At 36.4% G+C, this 15,754-nt stretch overlaps 1 protein-coding gene across 1 annotated transcript in view; it reads right to left on the bottom strand.

Moving 5' to 3' along the window:
- Window positions 1-1,588: 1,588 nt before the first annotated feature.
- Window positions 1,589-15,754, bottom strand: part of SLC11A1 (solute carrier family 11 member 1) — a 228,640-nt gene continuing 214,474 nt past the window's right edge. Inside the window, exon 13 of the mRNA XM_087712880.1 lies at window positions 1,589-1,767. Within this exon, the coding sequence (XP_087569006.1) occupies window positions 1,762-1,767 (6 nt within the window). The 3' untranslated portion in view covers window positions 1,589-1,761. The remainder of the gene's footprint in view (window positions 1,768-15,754) is intronic.

Below are 15,754 nucleotides of genomic sequence, written 5' to 3'. Positions count from 1 at the left end.
GTTATGATAAACAATAATGGGGATAAGGGACAACCCTGCCTTGTACCTTTCTCAATTTTAAATGAATCTGTTAGACTTCCATTAACTATGATTTGAGTTGTTTGTTCCTGATATATTGCTTTAATTGATTGTAAAAAGTGCTCTCCTATTTGCATTTTTTGCAATATTTTCAGCAGGAATTGCCAATTCACTCGATCAAAGGCTTTCTCAGCATCTAAAAATATAAGCGCAGCAGGGATTTGGTTATTCTTTCCCAAGTATTCTAATGTATTAACAATTAGTCTTACATTACTTCTCATTTGTCTCCCTTGAATAAAACCTGTTTGATCATTATGAATCAGTTGCTGAATAACCAACATTAACCTATTCGCTAGTATTTTAGTAAAATTTTTATAATCTATATTGAGTAATGATATAGATCTATAATTTTTTGGTTGAGTAAGATCTTGATCTTCTTTAGGTATCAGGTAATATGAAGGCTGTCTTCCAAGATGGGGGTACTTTCCCTTCCACTTGGATCTTATTAAATAATTCTTTAAGAGGTTCTACCATTTCTAATTGTAAATTTTTGTAATAACCCGCCGTTAAGCCATCTGTACCCGGTGCTTTCCCTGCCTTTAGCTGTTTAATTACCTGGAGAATTTCCCCCGAAGTTATTGGTTGATTCAGTCTTTCCCTCTGCTCATCTTTAACTATGGGTATTTTTTCTTTGTCCAGGTATCTATCTATATCTAAGCCTTGAATTTTATCATTCGTGTACAATCCTATAAAGAATTCACGAAAGACCTTTTGAATCTCATCCTATTGGTGCACTTCCTTCCCTTTATAATGTAATTTCGATATATTACAAGATTTCTGTTTTTTCCTAATCAAATATGCTAACCATCTACCAGATTTATTTGCATTATAGAAGGTGTTATGTTTTGCATATAGCAAATTGGTAGCTACCTGGTCTGACATCAGCATATTAAATTGCTCTCTTAATATGGTAATTGCCTCTTTAATCTTTTTATCTCCTGGTTTTAAGATTAACTCCTGCTCTCTCTTCCTAATTTCATCTTCAAGTTCAATTCTCTTTTCCCCCTGTTTGCATCTATGTAATCTATTTAAATTTATCAAAACTCCTCTCATATACGCTTTACTTGCGTCCTATACCATATCCATAGATGTACCCTTATTCATATTAAAAACAAAGTATTCTCTTAACAATTTTTTTTTTAACAGAACTTTTTTTATTTTTCTTTAAAAAAAAAAACACAAATATGTCATCATTTGTCAATCATTAAAACATTGAAGTACAATTTTTTTTTTGTGTACCCCTCCCTCCCTCCACCCCCCCACCCCCCTTCCTCCTTCCCCCCCCCGACTTCCCAGAACCCGTACACGGTATAGAATTTTAACTAACACAGTCTAAAATCTATTGAGAAAAAAGAAATAAAGAAATTAATGACATTCTAGATTGACCTTAGCTTCTTCTTACTGAACTAACTTTAAACAATTTAAATCATTTCTGATCTTAAGCATAGGCTAACTGGAATTTCTTAGTCCCGTATTTATTTTGTATATAATCAATCCATTTTTTCCAGTCTCGTTTATATCTCTCATTTGAATGATCTTTGAGATATGCCGATATTTTAGCCATTTCAGCTAAGTTTGTTACTTTCAATGTCCATTCTTGAATTGTAGGCAAGTCTTCCTTCTTCCAATATTGCGCCACCAACAGTCTTGCTGCAGTTATCAGGTGCAGAGTCAAATTGGTCTCTACCACTGTAAAGTCAGTACATATACCTAGTAAAAATAACTGAGGACTAAACTTTATCCTTCTTTTAAAAACATTTTGCATGACCCACCATATTTTTATCCAAAATGCTTTAACCTTTTGGCAGGTCCACCATATATGATAATATGTAGCATCGAGAGAACCACATCTCCAACATTTAGGCTGTACATTCGGATACATAGAAGCCAACTTTTTAGGATCTAAATGCCATCTATAGAACATCTTGTAAAAATTTTCTCTCAGATTTTGAGCTTGTGTAAATTTCACATTTCTTACCCAGATTCTTTCCCATGTATCCAACATTATTGGTTCCTCAATATTTTGAGCCCATTTTATCATACAATCTTTAACTAATTCTGTTTCCGAATCCATCTGTATCAATACATTATATATCCTCTTTATATGCATTAAGCTTTGATCTCTTATTTGTTTAAACAAATTATCCTCAACTTGAATAAAACCAATTTTTTGATCTATTTTCCACCTAGCCTGTAATTGCCCATACTGGAACCATGTTTGAACTACCTTCTCCTCTTTTAATACCTCTAAAGATTTTAATTGTAATACCCCCCTTTCCGAGGTAAGAAGCTGTCTGTAGGTAATTCTGTCCTGTTTTTGTGCTGTATTCATATTTTCAATTGCGTGTCTAGGAATTGCCCACATGGGTATCTTGTCATTTAATTTATATTGATATTTCTTCCAGACCCGCAATAAAGCATTTCTTAAAATATGACTTTTAAAGTTCTTATCCAATTTTTTGTTGAATAACAGGTAAGCATGCCAACCAAATACCAGATCGTGTCCCTCAATGTTCAATATTCTATCATTGGTTAAGTGAATCCAGTCACTAATTACAGATAATACCACTGCATCATAATATATTTTTAAATTAGGTAGTTTCAATCCTCCTCTCTCACGTACATCTTGCATTATTTTCATCTTTACCCTCGGCTTCTTTCCTGCCCACACAAATTTGTTGATACCCTTCTGCCATTCTAAAAGGTTCGCATCTTTTTTAAGTATAGGTAACATTTGGAAGAGAAATAAAAATTTTGGTAAAATGTTCATTTTCACTGCCGCTATCCTACCCAGCAAAGATAAGTGCAATTTCTCCCATTTTTTCATCTCTGTCTGTATGCTATGCCAAAGTGGTTCATAATTATGCTTATATAATTTCCCATTTGAAGTTAAAATGTTAACTCCAAGATATTTAACTTTTTTAACTACCTCACATCCTAGCATCACTCCTAATTCTTCCTTTTGTTTGATATTCATATTTATAGCTAATATTTTGGTTTTTCCTAAGTTTATTTTAAAGCCCGACACTTGACCATATTGATTAATCATATTCATTAAAACCATACTAGATTCCTGCGGTTGTTCCAATATTATGACCAAATCATCCGCAAAAGCGCGGACTCTATATTCTTGCTGCCTAATCTTGATCCCTTTTAAACCATCCAAGCCCCGTATTTTATTCAACAATACTTCCAAAGTTATAATAAACAATAATGGGGACAAAGGACAGCCCTGTCTTGTACCTTTTCCAATTTGAAAAGAGTCTGTTAGACTTCCATTGACTATAATTTGTGCTGTTTGCTGTTGGTATATTGCTTTAATTGACTGTAGAAAGTTATCTCCTATCTGCATTTTTTGCAGTATCTTCAACAGAAATTGCCAGTTAACTCGATCAAAGGCCTTCTCAGCATCCAAAAATATAAACGCAGCAGGGATCTGGTTGTTCTTTCCCAAATATTCTAATGCATTAATAATTAATCTAACATTACTTTTCATCTGTCTCCCTTGTATAAAACCTGTTTGGTCCGTGTGTATCAATTGTTGAATGACCAACATTAACCTATTTGCTAATATTTTAGTAAAAATTTTATAATCTACATTCAGTAATGAAATAGGTCTATAATTTTTGGGTTGAGTAGTATCTTGTTCTTCTTTGGGTATCAAAGATATAAACGCTGTCTTCCAAGATGGAGGGACTTTACCTTCCGTTTGAATCATATTAAATAATTCTCTAAGAGGTTCTACCATTTCTAACTGTAAGTTTTTATAGTAAACCGCTGTCAAGCCATCTGTACCTGGTGCTTTCCCTAACTTTAATTGCTTAATTACCTGCAGGATTTCCCCCGAGGTTATTGGTTGATTCAATTTTTGCCTGTGTTCTTCTCTAACTGAAGGTATTTTCTCTTTGTCTAAATATTTGTCTATGTCTAAACCATTAATTTTATCCCCTTTATACAGTTCTGTAAAAAATTCCCAGAAAGCCTTTTGAATCTCTTCCTGTTGAAACACCTCCTTCCCTCTGTAAAACAGTTTAGATATATTTCGAGTTTTCCTTTTTTTCCTAATCTGATAAGCTAACCATCTGCCAGGTTTGTTTGCATTACAAAAAGTATTGTGTTTTGCATATAATAGATTAGTAGCCACCTGGTCAGAGATCAACATGTCAAATTGAGATTTTAATATGTTAATAGCTTCCTTAACCTTTGTATCGTCTGGGTTCATTGTTAACTCCAGCTCTTTTCTCTTAATTTCCTCTTCCAGTTCTGTTCGTTTTAACCCTTGCTTATTTCTATGTGTTTTATTTATATTCATCAAAACTCCTCTCATATACGCTTTGCTTGCGTCCCATACAAATTCCATAGATGTACCCTTATTCATATTCAAAACAAAATATTCAGATAATAATTTTTTACAATCATTAATATACTTTTCATATCTAAATAAGTTTTCATTCAATCTCCAAGACCTTCTTGCCTGCACTACCCTTCCCAACTCCATCCAAACTGGATTATGGTCAGAAAGGACCCTAACTGCAATCTTTGTTTTCTTGACCCTAGAAAGCAAATCGTTAGTGGTTAGGATAAAATCAATCCTTGAAAGGGATTGATGCCTGTCCGAGAAGAAAGTGAAGTCATATTCCTCTGCATTTCTTTCTCGCCAAATATCTCTCAATTCAAAATCATCCATAATGTCAAAGAAAGATTTGGGTAACTTTGCTCGCATCTTGGTATTTAGGCGGGAAATCTTCTTATCTCTCTTAGTGTCTATCACTCCATTCCAGTCACCCAATAGTATACAGGAACTATAGTCCCACTGTACTAATTTAGCATGAAGATTTCTATAGAATCTATCTTGCTGTTGATTGGGAGCATAAATTCCCAAAAGTAATGTCTTTTTCCCTTCTAAGATTAAGTCTAAAGCAATGTATCTTCCGAAGGGATCTGCTTCTATTAATTCAGCTTTCATATCTTTTCTTAAGTATACAACTATACCATTCTTCTTTTCCATAGCAGAAGCTGCAAAATGTTGACCAAGTTTTGAGTTGATCAAATATTTTTGATCAGTTGACTTGATATGAGTTTCTTGCAAACAAATTACATCGTTCTTAAACTGTTTGAGATAATGAAATATTTTCTTCCTCTTCTGTGGAGAGTTCAGTCCATTGACATTCCATGTTAAAATCTTAGTTGTCATTTTTGGTTGGTTGAAGCATTTTTAGAGCTTCCTGCACGGCCTGTTTAACCTTAGGTCTAGCTCCTCCCATTGCTTCCAGATTTGTTGTTGTAGATCCTTGATCGATGGCCGATGATTGTTGATGCTGTTGCTTTTTAGCTTGTTTCTCCATACGTCTAGTAGTCATGCGGCTAGGTCTTGGTTCCATAGCACCTTGCACTTCTAGAGAAGAAAGATGCTCCATCTTGTCTGATGGTTGTGTAGTTTGCTGTCTATCCTGTCTTTCTTGTGGTCTTTCTCTGGGTCCAGATGGTGCAGGGTGTCCGGCCTTCAATATATTATAATAAAAATCTCGGGCTTTCCATACAGAGTTGAGGCGGTACCTTTGCTTATCAAATGTAAATATGATGCCAAATGGTGCATCCCATCTATACTGTATCTGACGATTTCTGAGTTCTTCGACCAAGAAAGCGTAGTCTCTCCTGGCTCTTAACATTGGAGGTGGTATCTCTTTCAAAACAACCAGGTCTTGACCGCCAATTTGAAGCTTAGTGTTATAAGATGCTTGCAGTACCATATTTCTAAACTCTCTTGTAGTAAAATATATAACGATGTCTCGAGGAAGCTGCTTCTGCTTTGCCAGCCAGGAGTTGACGCGGTAAGCTTTGTCAATTTGCCAACCTTGATTGGTCCCTGGTCTTCCCATCAGGCGGTCAAAAGCTTCCGATAGGATCTGTTTCAGGTTCTCCTGTTTCTCCTCACGCAGCCCCCTTACTCTTAATGCGAACTCCATTTGTCGGTACTGTATCATAATAATTTCTTTTTCAGCATTTTCCACTTTTTGTTCCACCACCTCTGTTTTCAATGTCAAGTTAGCATTGGCATCATTAAGAACCTCTAAAGTATCTTCCACTCCAGAAATATGTTCTATTAATACAGTTACAAGACTCAGCATGTCGTCTCTAATTTTATCAACCTTAGCCTCAAATTTCTCATACAACTCCTGTTTAAGTCCTTTTATTTCACTTTTAATTTCATTTTTAATTTCTTCTTTCATTTCTTTTATTTCCTCTTTTCTCTCCTCTCTATTATCTCTAAATTTATCTTCCATTTTAATTGTCTGTGCATTAAGAGCCTCGCTTAGATTACTCAGAAAAAATTCTTTCGTTAACACATCCCCAGCAGGGGGCGTAGGAAGCGGAGGCTGCAGCTTTGTGCCAGGCACTGAGGATGTGCCCCTGGAAGTAGAGGGTGACGACTTCAAGTTAATATTTGGTTTTGAGGCCATTTCAAAATTTATCTACCTGCAGTTAATAAAACTCTATTGCCTAAATAAGTAGCTTTAAAAAAAGAGGCTTTTATTTTGAAGTTTAAGGCTTGGCAAAACTTTCAGTGAGTAAACATTGTAACAAGACCATTCAGCAGATTCATCACCATTTAACTTCCAAATAAGCAAGGTTAATAAAGGAGTAAAATTCTTCTATTGTGAAACCAAAACAAATGATAAGCAATCTCTCTTGTTTTGAATTCTTTTGAGGATTTGCATTGTCTAGCAAAAAGTGTTCGTTATTACCGGAGAAACCAGGCTGCTCGGCGCCATTTTAGAAGCCTCTGAGTAAATAATTTTTCGGAGGAGAAAAAGAAAAGAAGCTAAAATGTTGATAAGCAATTAATGTCCACAGTGAACGGATCCAGCTCGTGATAAGAATAAATTAAACAAAACTTTGATCAGAGTGGGAGAGACCTACTTTGTCCTGCACAAGGCAGTTTGAAGTTCCCAGCACGGACGGCCGTTCTGCCTTGGGCTAGCCCCCCTTTCCTTGCAAGCACAAAAGCTGCAAAAATCGAAGAGCATTTGCCAGCAAAACAGTTTCTTCTTTCCTTCTTGCCTGAAGGATAAGAAAACCTGATAAGACGTCAGATGGAAGATCCTCTAAACAGGTACGTAGCCAGGAATTCGGAGGCAGCTGATTTTTTGCTGCTTCCACCAGTAGGCTCCTCCCAGGAAGCCCTCTTAACAATTTTTTACATTCATTAATATTTTTCTCATATCTAAATAAATTTTCATTCAGTCTCCAAGTCCTTCTTGCTTGCATCCCAACTCCATCCAAACCGGATTATGATCTGATAAGGCTCTGGAACATATCTTCGTCTTCTTTACCCTAGAAAGCAAATCATTGGTTGTTAGTATAAAGTCAATCCTAGAAAAGGATTGGTGTCTATCAGAAAAAAAAGTGAAGTCATATTCTTCTGCATTCCTTTCTCGCCAGATATCTCTCAATTCAAAATCATCTATCATGTTGAAAAAGGACTTAGGTAGTTTCGCTCGCATTTGGATATTTTGCCGAAAAGCCTTCTTATCTTTCTTGGTATCCATAATGCCATTCCAATCATCCAGTAATATGCAGGATCTATAGTCCCAATGTACTAACTTAACGTGAAGCATTTTATAAAATTTGTCTTGTTGTTGATTGGGAGCATATATTCCCAATAGCAGTATCCTTTTCCCTTCTAATACCAGATCTATTGCAATGTATCTTCTTTGGGAGTCTGCTTCAATTAATTCAGTTTTCATGTCCTTTCTTAAGTAGATAACTATACCATTTTTCTTCTCTGGAGCAGAAGATATAAAGTGTTGTCCGAGTCTTGTATTAATCAAGTATTTTTGATCAGTTGATCTAATATGAGTCTCTTGCAAGGAAATTATGTCATTCTTGAATTGTTTAAGATAGTGATTTATTTTCTTCCTTTTCTGTGGGGAATTTAAACCATTAACCATTTAAACCAAGTTAGGAACTTAGTTGTCATCTTTAGTTCCCTGAAGCTTTTTAAGAGCCATCTGGACATCCTGAAATTTAATCTTTGGCCTGGCTCCTCCTACTGCTTCTCAACTAAGACCTGTAGCTTCACTAACAGTGGCATGTGTTTGTTGTGATTGTTGCTTTTTTAATTCTTGTTCCATTCGCCTGGAAATCACACGGGTTTGTCTTTGTTCCTTGGCTCCTTGTACCTCTGAGAGAGGAAGTTGATCCAACCTTGTTGATACTTGAGTGGTTTGCTGTCTATCCTGACCTTCTTGTTCTCTTTCTCTGGGTCCAGGAGGGGGGGGGGATGTCCAGCCTTCAATATGTTATTGTAGAAATCTCGAGCCTTCCATACTGAATTAAGACGGTATCTTTGCCCCTGATAGGTGAGTGCAAGTCTGGCTGGCGCCTCCCATCTAAACTGTAACTGACGATTTTTAAGCTTTTCAACTAAAAAAGCATAGTCTTTTCTTGATTTCAACATTTTAGATAGTATCTCCTTCAAAACAGTCACCTCCTGACCCCCAATTTGAAGCTTAGGACTCTTGCAGTATCGTATTCCTCATGTCTCTAGTAGCAAAGTACACCATAATGTCTCTTGGTAGTTGCTTTTGTCTGTCAAGCCAGGAGTTGACACGATAAATCTTTTCAATTTGCCATACATAATTCCCTCCTGGCCTTCCCATCAATTGATCAAAGGCTTCTGAGAAGATCTGCTTCAAATTTTCTTGATTTTCCTCTTGAAGGCCTCTTATCCTTAAGGCAAATTCCATTTGTCTATACTGTAACATTATAATTTCATTTTCTGCATCACCAACCTTTTGTTGAACCACCTCCATTTTCATTACCAGACTAATATTAGAGTCACTAAGATCTTATAATCTGTCTTCAATTCCCGAGATGTAGCCAGAAAGGCAGTTAAAAGCCACCAGAATATCGTCTCTAATTCCCTGGTTCTGAGTCATAAACTCTTCAGACAGTTCTTTGTGAGCAACAGATATCTCTTCCTTAATTTTAACTTCCATCGCTGCTGCATGATTTTTTAAAGCTTCAACTAATTCTTTTTGCAAAATTTCTCTGGTCAGGGGCTCCCCTGCAGAAGTAGGGGGGGGAGTAGTTACTGTAATTAGTAGTGGGAGCTGGCGAGATTCCTGCACTTTTTGATGTGTTGGGGGGGGGACTTTTGCTTAGAAGCCATTCCAGGTTTAATCTTATTTAGCCAATTAGTAAGTCCAGGCAAGCTGATTATACAGCAATTGCAATTTAGTTTGATAATAAATCACTTCCTGATCTTTAAATGTTCTGAGCTCTGTAAAAATGTCATCAAAGCCCGACCCCTCCTACAAAGCTGCTCGGCACCATTTTGTGTGTCTTTCTAGCAAGTAATTGTCAGAAGGAATTCTTTAAAAATGAAGCTAAAGATTTATACATACAATTAGGAGTTCACGAGTATTGGTTCTGCCTGTTTTGGAATCAGCAATAAATCAATCTTTGTGCTGCGGGTGGGTGAAGGCCTTCGTTCTGCAGCAAAAAGCAGAAGAAATTCTTGAAGCGGAGATTTACTATGCTGCCAGGTGCCCCCCCCTCCCGTCCCAGATTTATAGTCTGGGGGGGTTAGTTGGAGCGCTGCCCAAACATAGTTTACTCACCTTCTTCTTCTAAGCCCGAAGAAGAGGTAATCAAACTGCCAAACAGTTTATGGATGCTGTTTAGACAGTTTAACGCAGCCAAGATTCCGTAGCTATTAAAAACAACAAACCCCTACAGGCCCCGCCCAACCGGAAGTCCCCATCAATTTCTTCTTTTGAATGCTGAAAGGATGACAGTGTATGAAACCTGCTATTAGGCACAAAATATTGTTATCCAATGTTACAACATGGGTTACAAATTACACTCAGCCCTACACATCTATTTACAATACATACATACAAATAAGTACAATTATAACATATTGTTAATTTTAAAAATAATGCATTGTGCTGAATGTTAGCCTTATCACGTTTTTAGCTAATTATGAATATTTTATGCAGAAAGCATTTTATAACCTAGTTTGGTTTTATAGTGCTCTTGAGAAAGGAGCATTCCAAAATACATTGGGATTTTGGATTTTATATAAAACATTTTCTCTTGGCCTTTGAGGCCTTTGAGACTGCAAAGTCTGTCTTCTTCTTAGTCTTGTTTTCCAGCTCAAACAAGGGTTCTATGAGGACAGAGTGTTTTAAAGGAAAAAGAAGCAGGATTAGTCTAAAAGACCAACCATCCCAAAGTGATTAAGCAGAGTTAGACAATATGGGGACTTTGGCAACTTTAAAACATGTGCACTTCAATTCCCAGAATTCCCCAGCCAGCATGGGTAACTGGGGAATTCTGGGAGTTGAAGTCCACCCATCTTAAAATTGCCAAGATTGAGAAACTCGAAACTCTACTGATGCAGTAGAGCAAGAAAAGAATCAGTAATGGGGAAACAAAACTATCCGCTAATGTACTTTTTTTTTTTTTTACTAATTCAATTATGGATGGGAACAACCCCAACTCAATAGCTAGAAGAAGTTCCAAGTGTATCTACTGGGATTAGAAAACGTTTTAAAATCAAAGAGCAAATAAAACGCAAGCAACATTGATTCACTCAACATTAGGACAGGGACAGATTCCCCCAGGTATATGATAAACCCAAACCAAAAACGTGTGTGCATTAATTTTTAATTAAAAATAACACCAAGGGAACAATCATGCTGCAGTGCAAGAATAGATCTTCCATATGTCTCTAACAAAGTGCTTTGATTTTAAAAGAGAATTCAGTTAGCAGTTTGTGGAAAAAAATCTAAATCTGTTGGTAGAAAAATAAAGAAATTTGTTTTTTCTTGGTTAGACTTAAGCACTATTAGCAAAATAGTCTGGTATATACAGTAATACAGCAGCGTAAGAAACTTTTTAGTATTTAGTTTTCTAAAATGTAATATGTATGTTTATCTTACCATGGTTTCCTCTGTATTCAGATATGAATACTTGCCTTATAACCAATAATCTGCTTGTAAATTAAATCGTTTTGTTTCTGTAACATATCAATTGTAATGGGCAATGGGAATGTTACTAATATGTCCTTTGTATGATTGACCACAAATTTAAAAATAAACTATTTTGGAGAGTGAGTATTGTAATATTGGATTAATGACCTTGATTTGAACAAACAAATGGACTGGGATCACCCTTACTGTAAAAAAAAAAAAAACCAGCTGAGAAGTGAGAGGGAGTCCACTCAAGAGTTTTGTTTTCAACAACACAAGACAATTGTGATGGACAGTATACATATGGACAGAATACACATTATTTTCTCTAGCTAGCTAAGAGATGCAAAATGCAGAACCATTGAAAACATCAACATTTAGTGGATTTAAAGACTCTCTAACTCTAACCCCCCTCCCTCCCCCACCTCTGTGTTCCAGTCTGCCACATCTTCTACACAGGAACCTTAGGCTTCATCATGTCAGATGAGTTTTGTTGATTGATGCTTTTGGCAGTACCCACTGTTGTTGCATTAACTAAACAATGTTTCATTGCTATTTTGAGCCCCAAATAGCCAGCTGGCTGAATGCAGGAGAGATCCAAAGAGATTCCAATAATTCCCCAATAAATCAGATGGAGTCTGATAGCACCTTTTCCAACTAACAAATGTTATTAAAAGGCATACATTTTCATTGCTGCAACCCCTCTGGACTCTTTTGCTACCTTAGAGAAGCAAGCCTTCCTCTCACAAGGAATGAGCAAATGTCCACTCTACGGGGGACTGTCGGGAAAAATAATAAAGTCCAGAGAAAGAGGAAAATGTGGGAACCTCAGAATAATTCTTGCTGTTGTTTGGTATAAGGTGGGGCAGAAAGAAATAGGCTTTGAAAGTTCTGTTTATTCTACCTTACAACAATTCAGAGGACTCCAGGAATTGCCACCACGCCTGCCTTTGACTCAAGGGTCTGATCCACATTTTCACAAAACAGATGAAACCAGATTATATATCAGTATTTTTAATGAACAGACAATCCATAAATGTAATAGCTGTTTGGAATACTTTTAAGGCATATTCCTGTGCTCATATTTGTAGTACACGTTCAAGGAAGAAATTCAATTAAGTGTGAACATTGTTATACAGTACAGAATTGGAACTTAATTCCCTTTACACAGTTGACACAGAAGCAAGGGAGAAGATTCGGTACTAAAACAGCAATAACTATTTCTATTATTAAGGATGCACAGGATAAAAGTATATTACTCGATTTGTTAAATTATTAATTCTTGTATAACTTGACAATATTGAATCAAAGTTCACTCTGCCCCAATTTATTTTTTTAAATGTAGGTGCTTCAAAATTTACATATGGCCATGTTATGTACCTTGCTGCTTGTTTCTTCAAAATAAGATTTTAAATTAAAGAAAACAAGAAAAACCTGTGGTCTTTACAGTTTATTCTTTTGAGTGGTACATAAAATATTTTTTTTGGTCCTTTATTATTGGTTTATGCTTTTTTGAATATATTTTTCCATCTTCCTTTAATGAGATTTATATCAACATGGTTTTGAAGGCTAGTAAGGATTAAGATGTATGAGTTATTGCCCGATTTTCTTATTAAATGTTGGCACCAGAGTTTTACAATAATCCTGAGTTTCCTAGACTCCTAAACAACTGAAAAAATGATCTAGTAAAAAGAAAAGGCAAACAAAAGCAAATAAAACACCCCCAGGAGCAAAACAAATTAAAAGCTTAACTTGTGTGCATTGTTCAATGGACTGTTAAATTGGCCAGGCCCACCTAGTCACAAGACCTAGCCACACCCACCCAGCCACTCTGCCCCCCACAACAGTATGAGGGACCATGAATTGGCCACGTTTAAAACCTTTGAGGGCCCCTGCATTAAACAATAAAAAGCAAAAAAAGGGGGGAGGGGTATGTGCCAGGAAAAAAAATCCAATGCCCTGTACTGGGGAAGAGTTGGTTCTATAATGGCTTTTGAAAGGTAGGTAGGATAGAAGGCAACTGAATCTCAGGGAGATTCTGCTCCAAAGAGGGGGATCAGCAGTAGAGAATCCATATATCTTGGACCCCACAAAATGATGATGGGACTTGGAGTATGGTGATCCTCTCATATCTTACTGAATAGGCAGAAATAATCAGAGAGAAGATAGATCTCCCAAAAAACCAGGCCTTGTGCCGTTAAGGAAAGTATTAGCATCTTGAATTCTACCTAGAAACGTGCAATCATTATGGACACAATTGGAGAATTGTGTGACCTTTTAAAATACATTGGGGCTTTAAAATACAAGAGCCAAGGTGGCACAGTGGTTAAATGCAGCACTGCAGGCTACTGCTAGATCAGCAGGTCAGCGGTTCAAATCTCACCGGCTCAGGGTTGACTCAGCCTTCCATCCTTCCGAGGTGGGTAAAATGAGGACCCAGATTGTTGGGGGCAATATGCTGACTCTCTGTAAACCGCTTAGAGAGGCCTGAAAGGCCTATGAAGCGATATATAAGTCTACTGCTATTGCCCCTTTTTAGTCAAGATTCTACTTTATTTCCACCATTTGTTAGGATGGAAGTACAATTAGTCTTGAGTCATATAAATGTATACTCTGGGATCTGAAGAGAGGATATATTTGTAAAAAATAAATAGTTTAAAAATAGTCATACACTTTAGGTGTCGTATTTTAAAAGTTCTAATTGCAAGAAGAATTTGGATTGTTTAAAAATGTGAAATGGCAACATAGCCAATTAAAATGTCTTTTGATTTCACTTCTTTTTTCTTGTGGCATTACTAGCATGTAACATTCTTGCCTTACTATCAACATAACGAAGATATTTGGGTGATGGTAAGCTTGCTGCCTTTTTGATAAGATAAAAATATTGACAGGGCAAATGTTTATAATTTGCAAGAACTTTAGAATCGGGTTGAAATACCCTGTATTTTAATGTATTAATGATTAACTGTCTTAAAACATTATTTCGTTGTGTGCCTTCATTGATTCGTGGCTACCAATTGAACAACTCCCTGCAGCTTTCATGGCAAAGTTTTCAAAAATGATTTGCCATTCTCTGCTTCCCCTGGCATATAGGGACTTGCTGGCCCAAAGTCACCCAGGAATATGGTACCTAAGGCGGGATTAGAATTCAGTGTCTCCTGGTTTTTAGCCTGCTGCCTTAACTACTAGAAAATAAATATCACTTATTTAGCACAATCTTCTGTTACACCAATAGACTTCTGTGGTAGATATACTGTAATTGTTTGTATTAAGGTGACAGAAATCTGGCTTTGTGAACATTTCTTTAAATTCAAGAATACGGACTGAAGTTTTTTGGGTGTTCAGATAGTCCTCACGATACAATAGTTTGTTTAGTGACCAAAGTTCAAAGTTGCAGCACTGAAAAAACTGACCTATGACCATTTTTCATACTTACAACCCATTGTCACATCTCCACGGTCACATGGTTTACATTCAGATGCTTGAGAACTGACAGTTGTCAAGACAGTTGCAGTGTCCTGAAGTTGTATGATCCCTTCGGCAACCTTCTGACAAGCAAAGTCAATGGGGAATCTACTTAACAACTGTGTCACTGACTTGCAGTGATTCACTTAACAAATGTGGCAAGATCGTAAAATGGAGCAAAACTCACTTAACAAATGTCTCATTTGACAACATAAATTTTGGGCTCACTTTATGGTCGTAAGTTGAGGGCTACCTGTATTTTAATTCAAAGCAGCCCTTTCAAAGTTGATATTGTTTTATTGGAGAAAAACTACTTGTTTCAATTTTGTTTGAATATTCCAGCTGTAGGAATCAATGGGAACGTGGGGTAAGAAGCTATTCCCTTATTTTTCCCTCCATAGATGCAGAGTAGGTAAAGTTGTAATCAACTGAAAAAAGTTTGGCGAAGAACATGTTGTTGAAAATACTTTGGGGAAAAAATATTCCCATAGGAAATAATGGGAAGGTAGCTCATGCTTTCAACAATTTATGGTCTTGTGGTAAAATAATAAAAGTTGAGTTTTGATGTCAATGCCTTATTCTACTGCACCAAAGGAAGTCAGAAGTCTGTGCCTTTTTTCTCTTTTTCTTTCCCTTACTTCCCTTCCCTATTTACTTTTTTATTTTCTTTGTATGCTATATTATAAACTAATAACAAACTGTTTAAAAAGAACCTGTGAAATGTTTGAATGTGCTGTTACCCTACTCCTCCACCAAAAGTAACAGAAGTCTTAATTTTCTGAAATGAACATTTCAATTTGCTCAGCTAGATTATGGAACAACAGCAACTAAGTTTTGAACTGTTCCTAATTGAATCATTCCCTTTGAATCATTCCTAAAAAAAGAAATTTTAAGAATTTTGAATTTTTTTTTAAAAAAGCAATCCTGTTGGTGAATTTTCTGGAGGCACTTTCCCCTGTGTAGCTTGCTTGCTAGGAGCAAGCCCCCCCCCCCCCCAAATCCCTTTCTTCTTTCTTAGTAGATCTACTTGTACAGGTGGTGGTTGCTTGTTTCCAAATAAACAAATAAACAAAATTAAAAAGGAAAATTCTCTTTTGTTTCTTCGTAACAAGATAACAAGGACAGAATAAACTTGCAGATCAACGTTCATCAAAATAACACAAACCAACAAGCTCCTGGTAGCTTTTGCATTTCTATTAACAGTCCTCTGTGGGGGAGGAAATGAAGCA

The sequence above is a fragment of the Thamnophis sirtalis genome, unplaced genomic scaffold, assembly GCF_051295495.1.
Source record: "Thamnophis sirtalis isolate CommonGarterSnake01/CBP01778 unplaced genomic scaffold, rThaSir2_p1.2 scaffold_1, whole genome shotgun sequence".
Taxonomy (NCBI): domain Eukaryota; kingdom Metazoa; phylum Chordata; class Lepidosauria; order Squamata; family Natricidae; genus Thamnophis; species Thamnophis sirtalis.
This window is presented reverse-complemented; position numbering and strand designations above follow the sequence as displayed.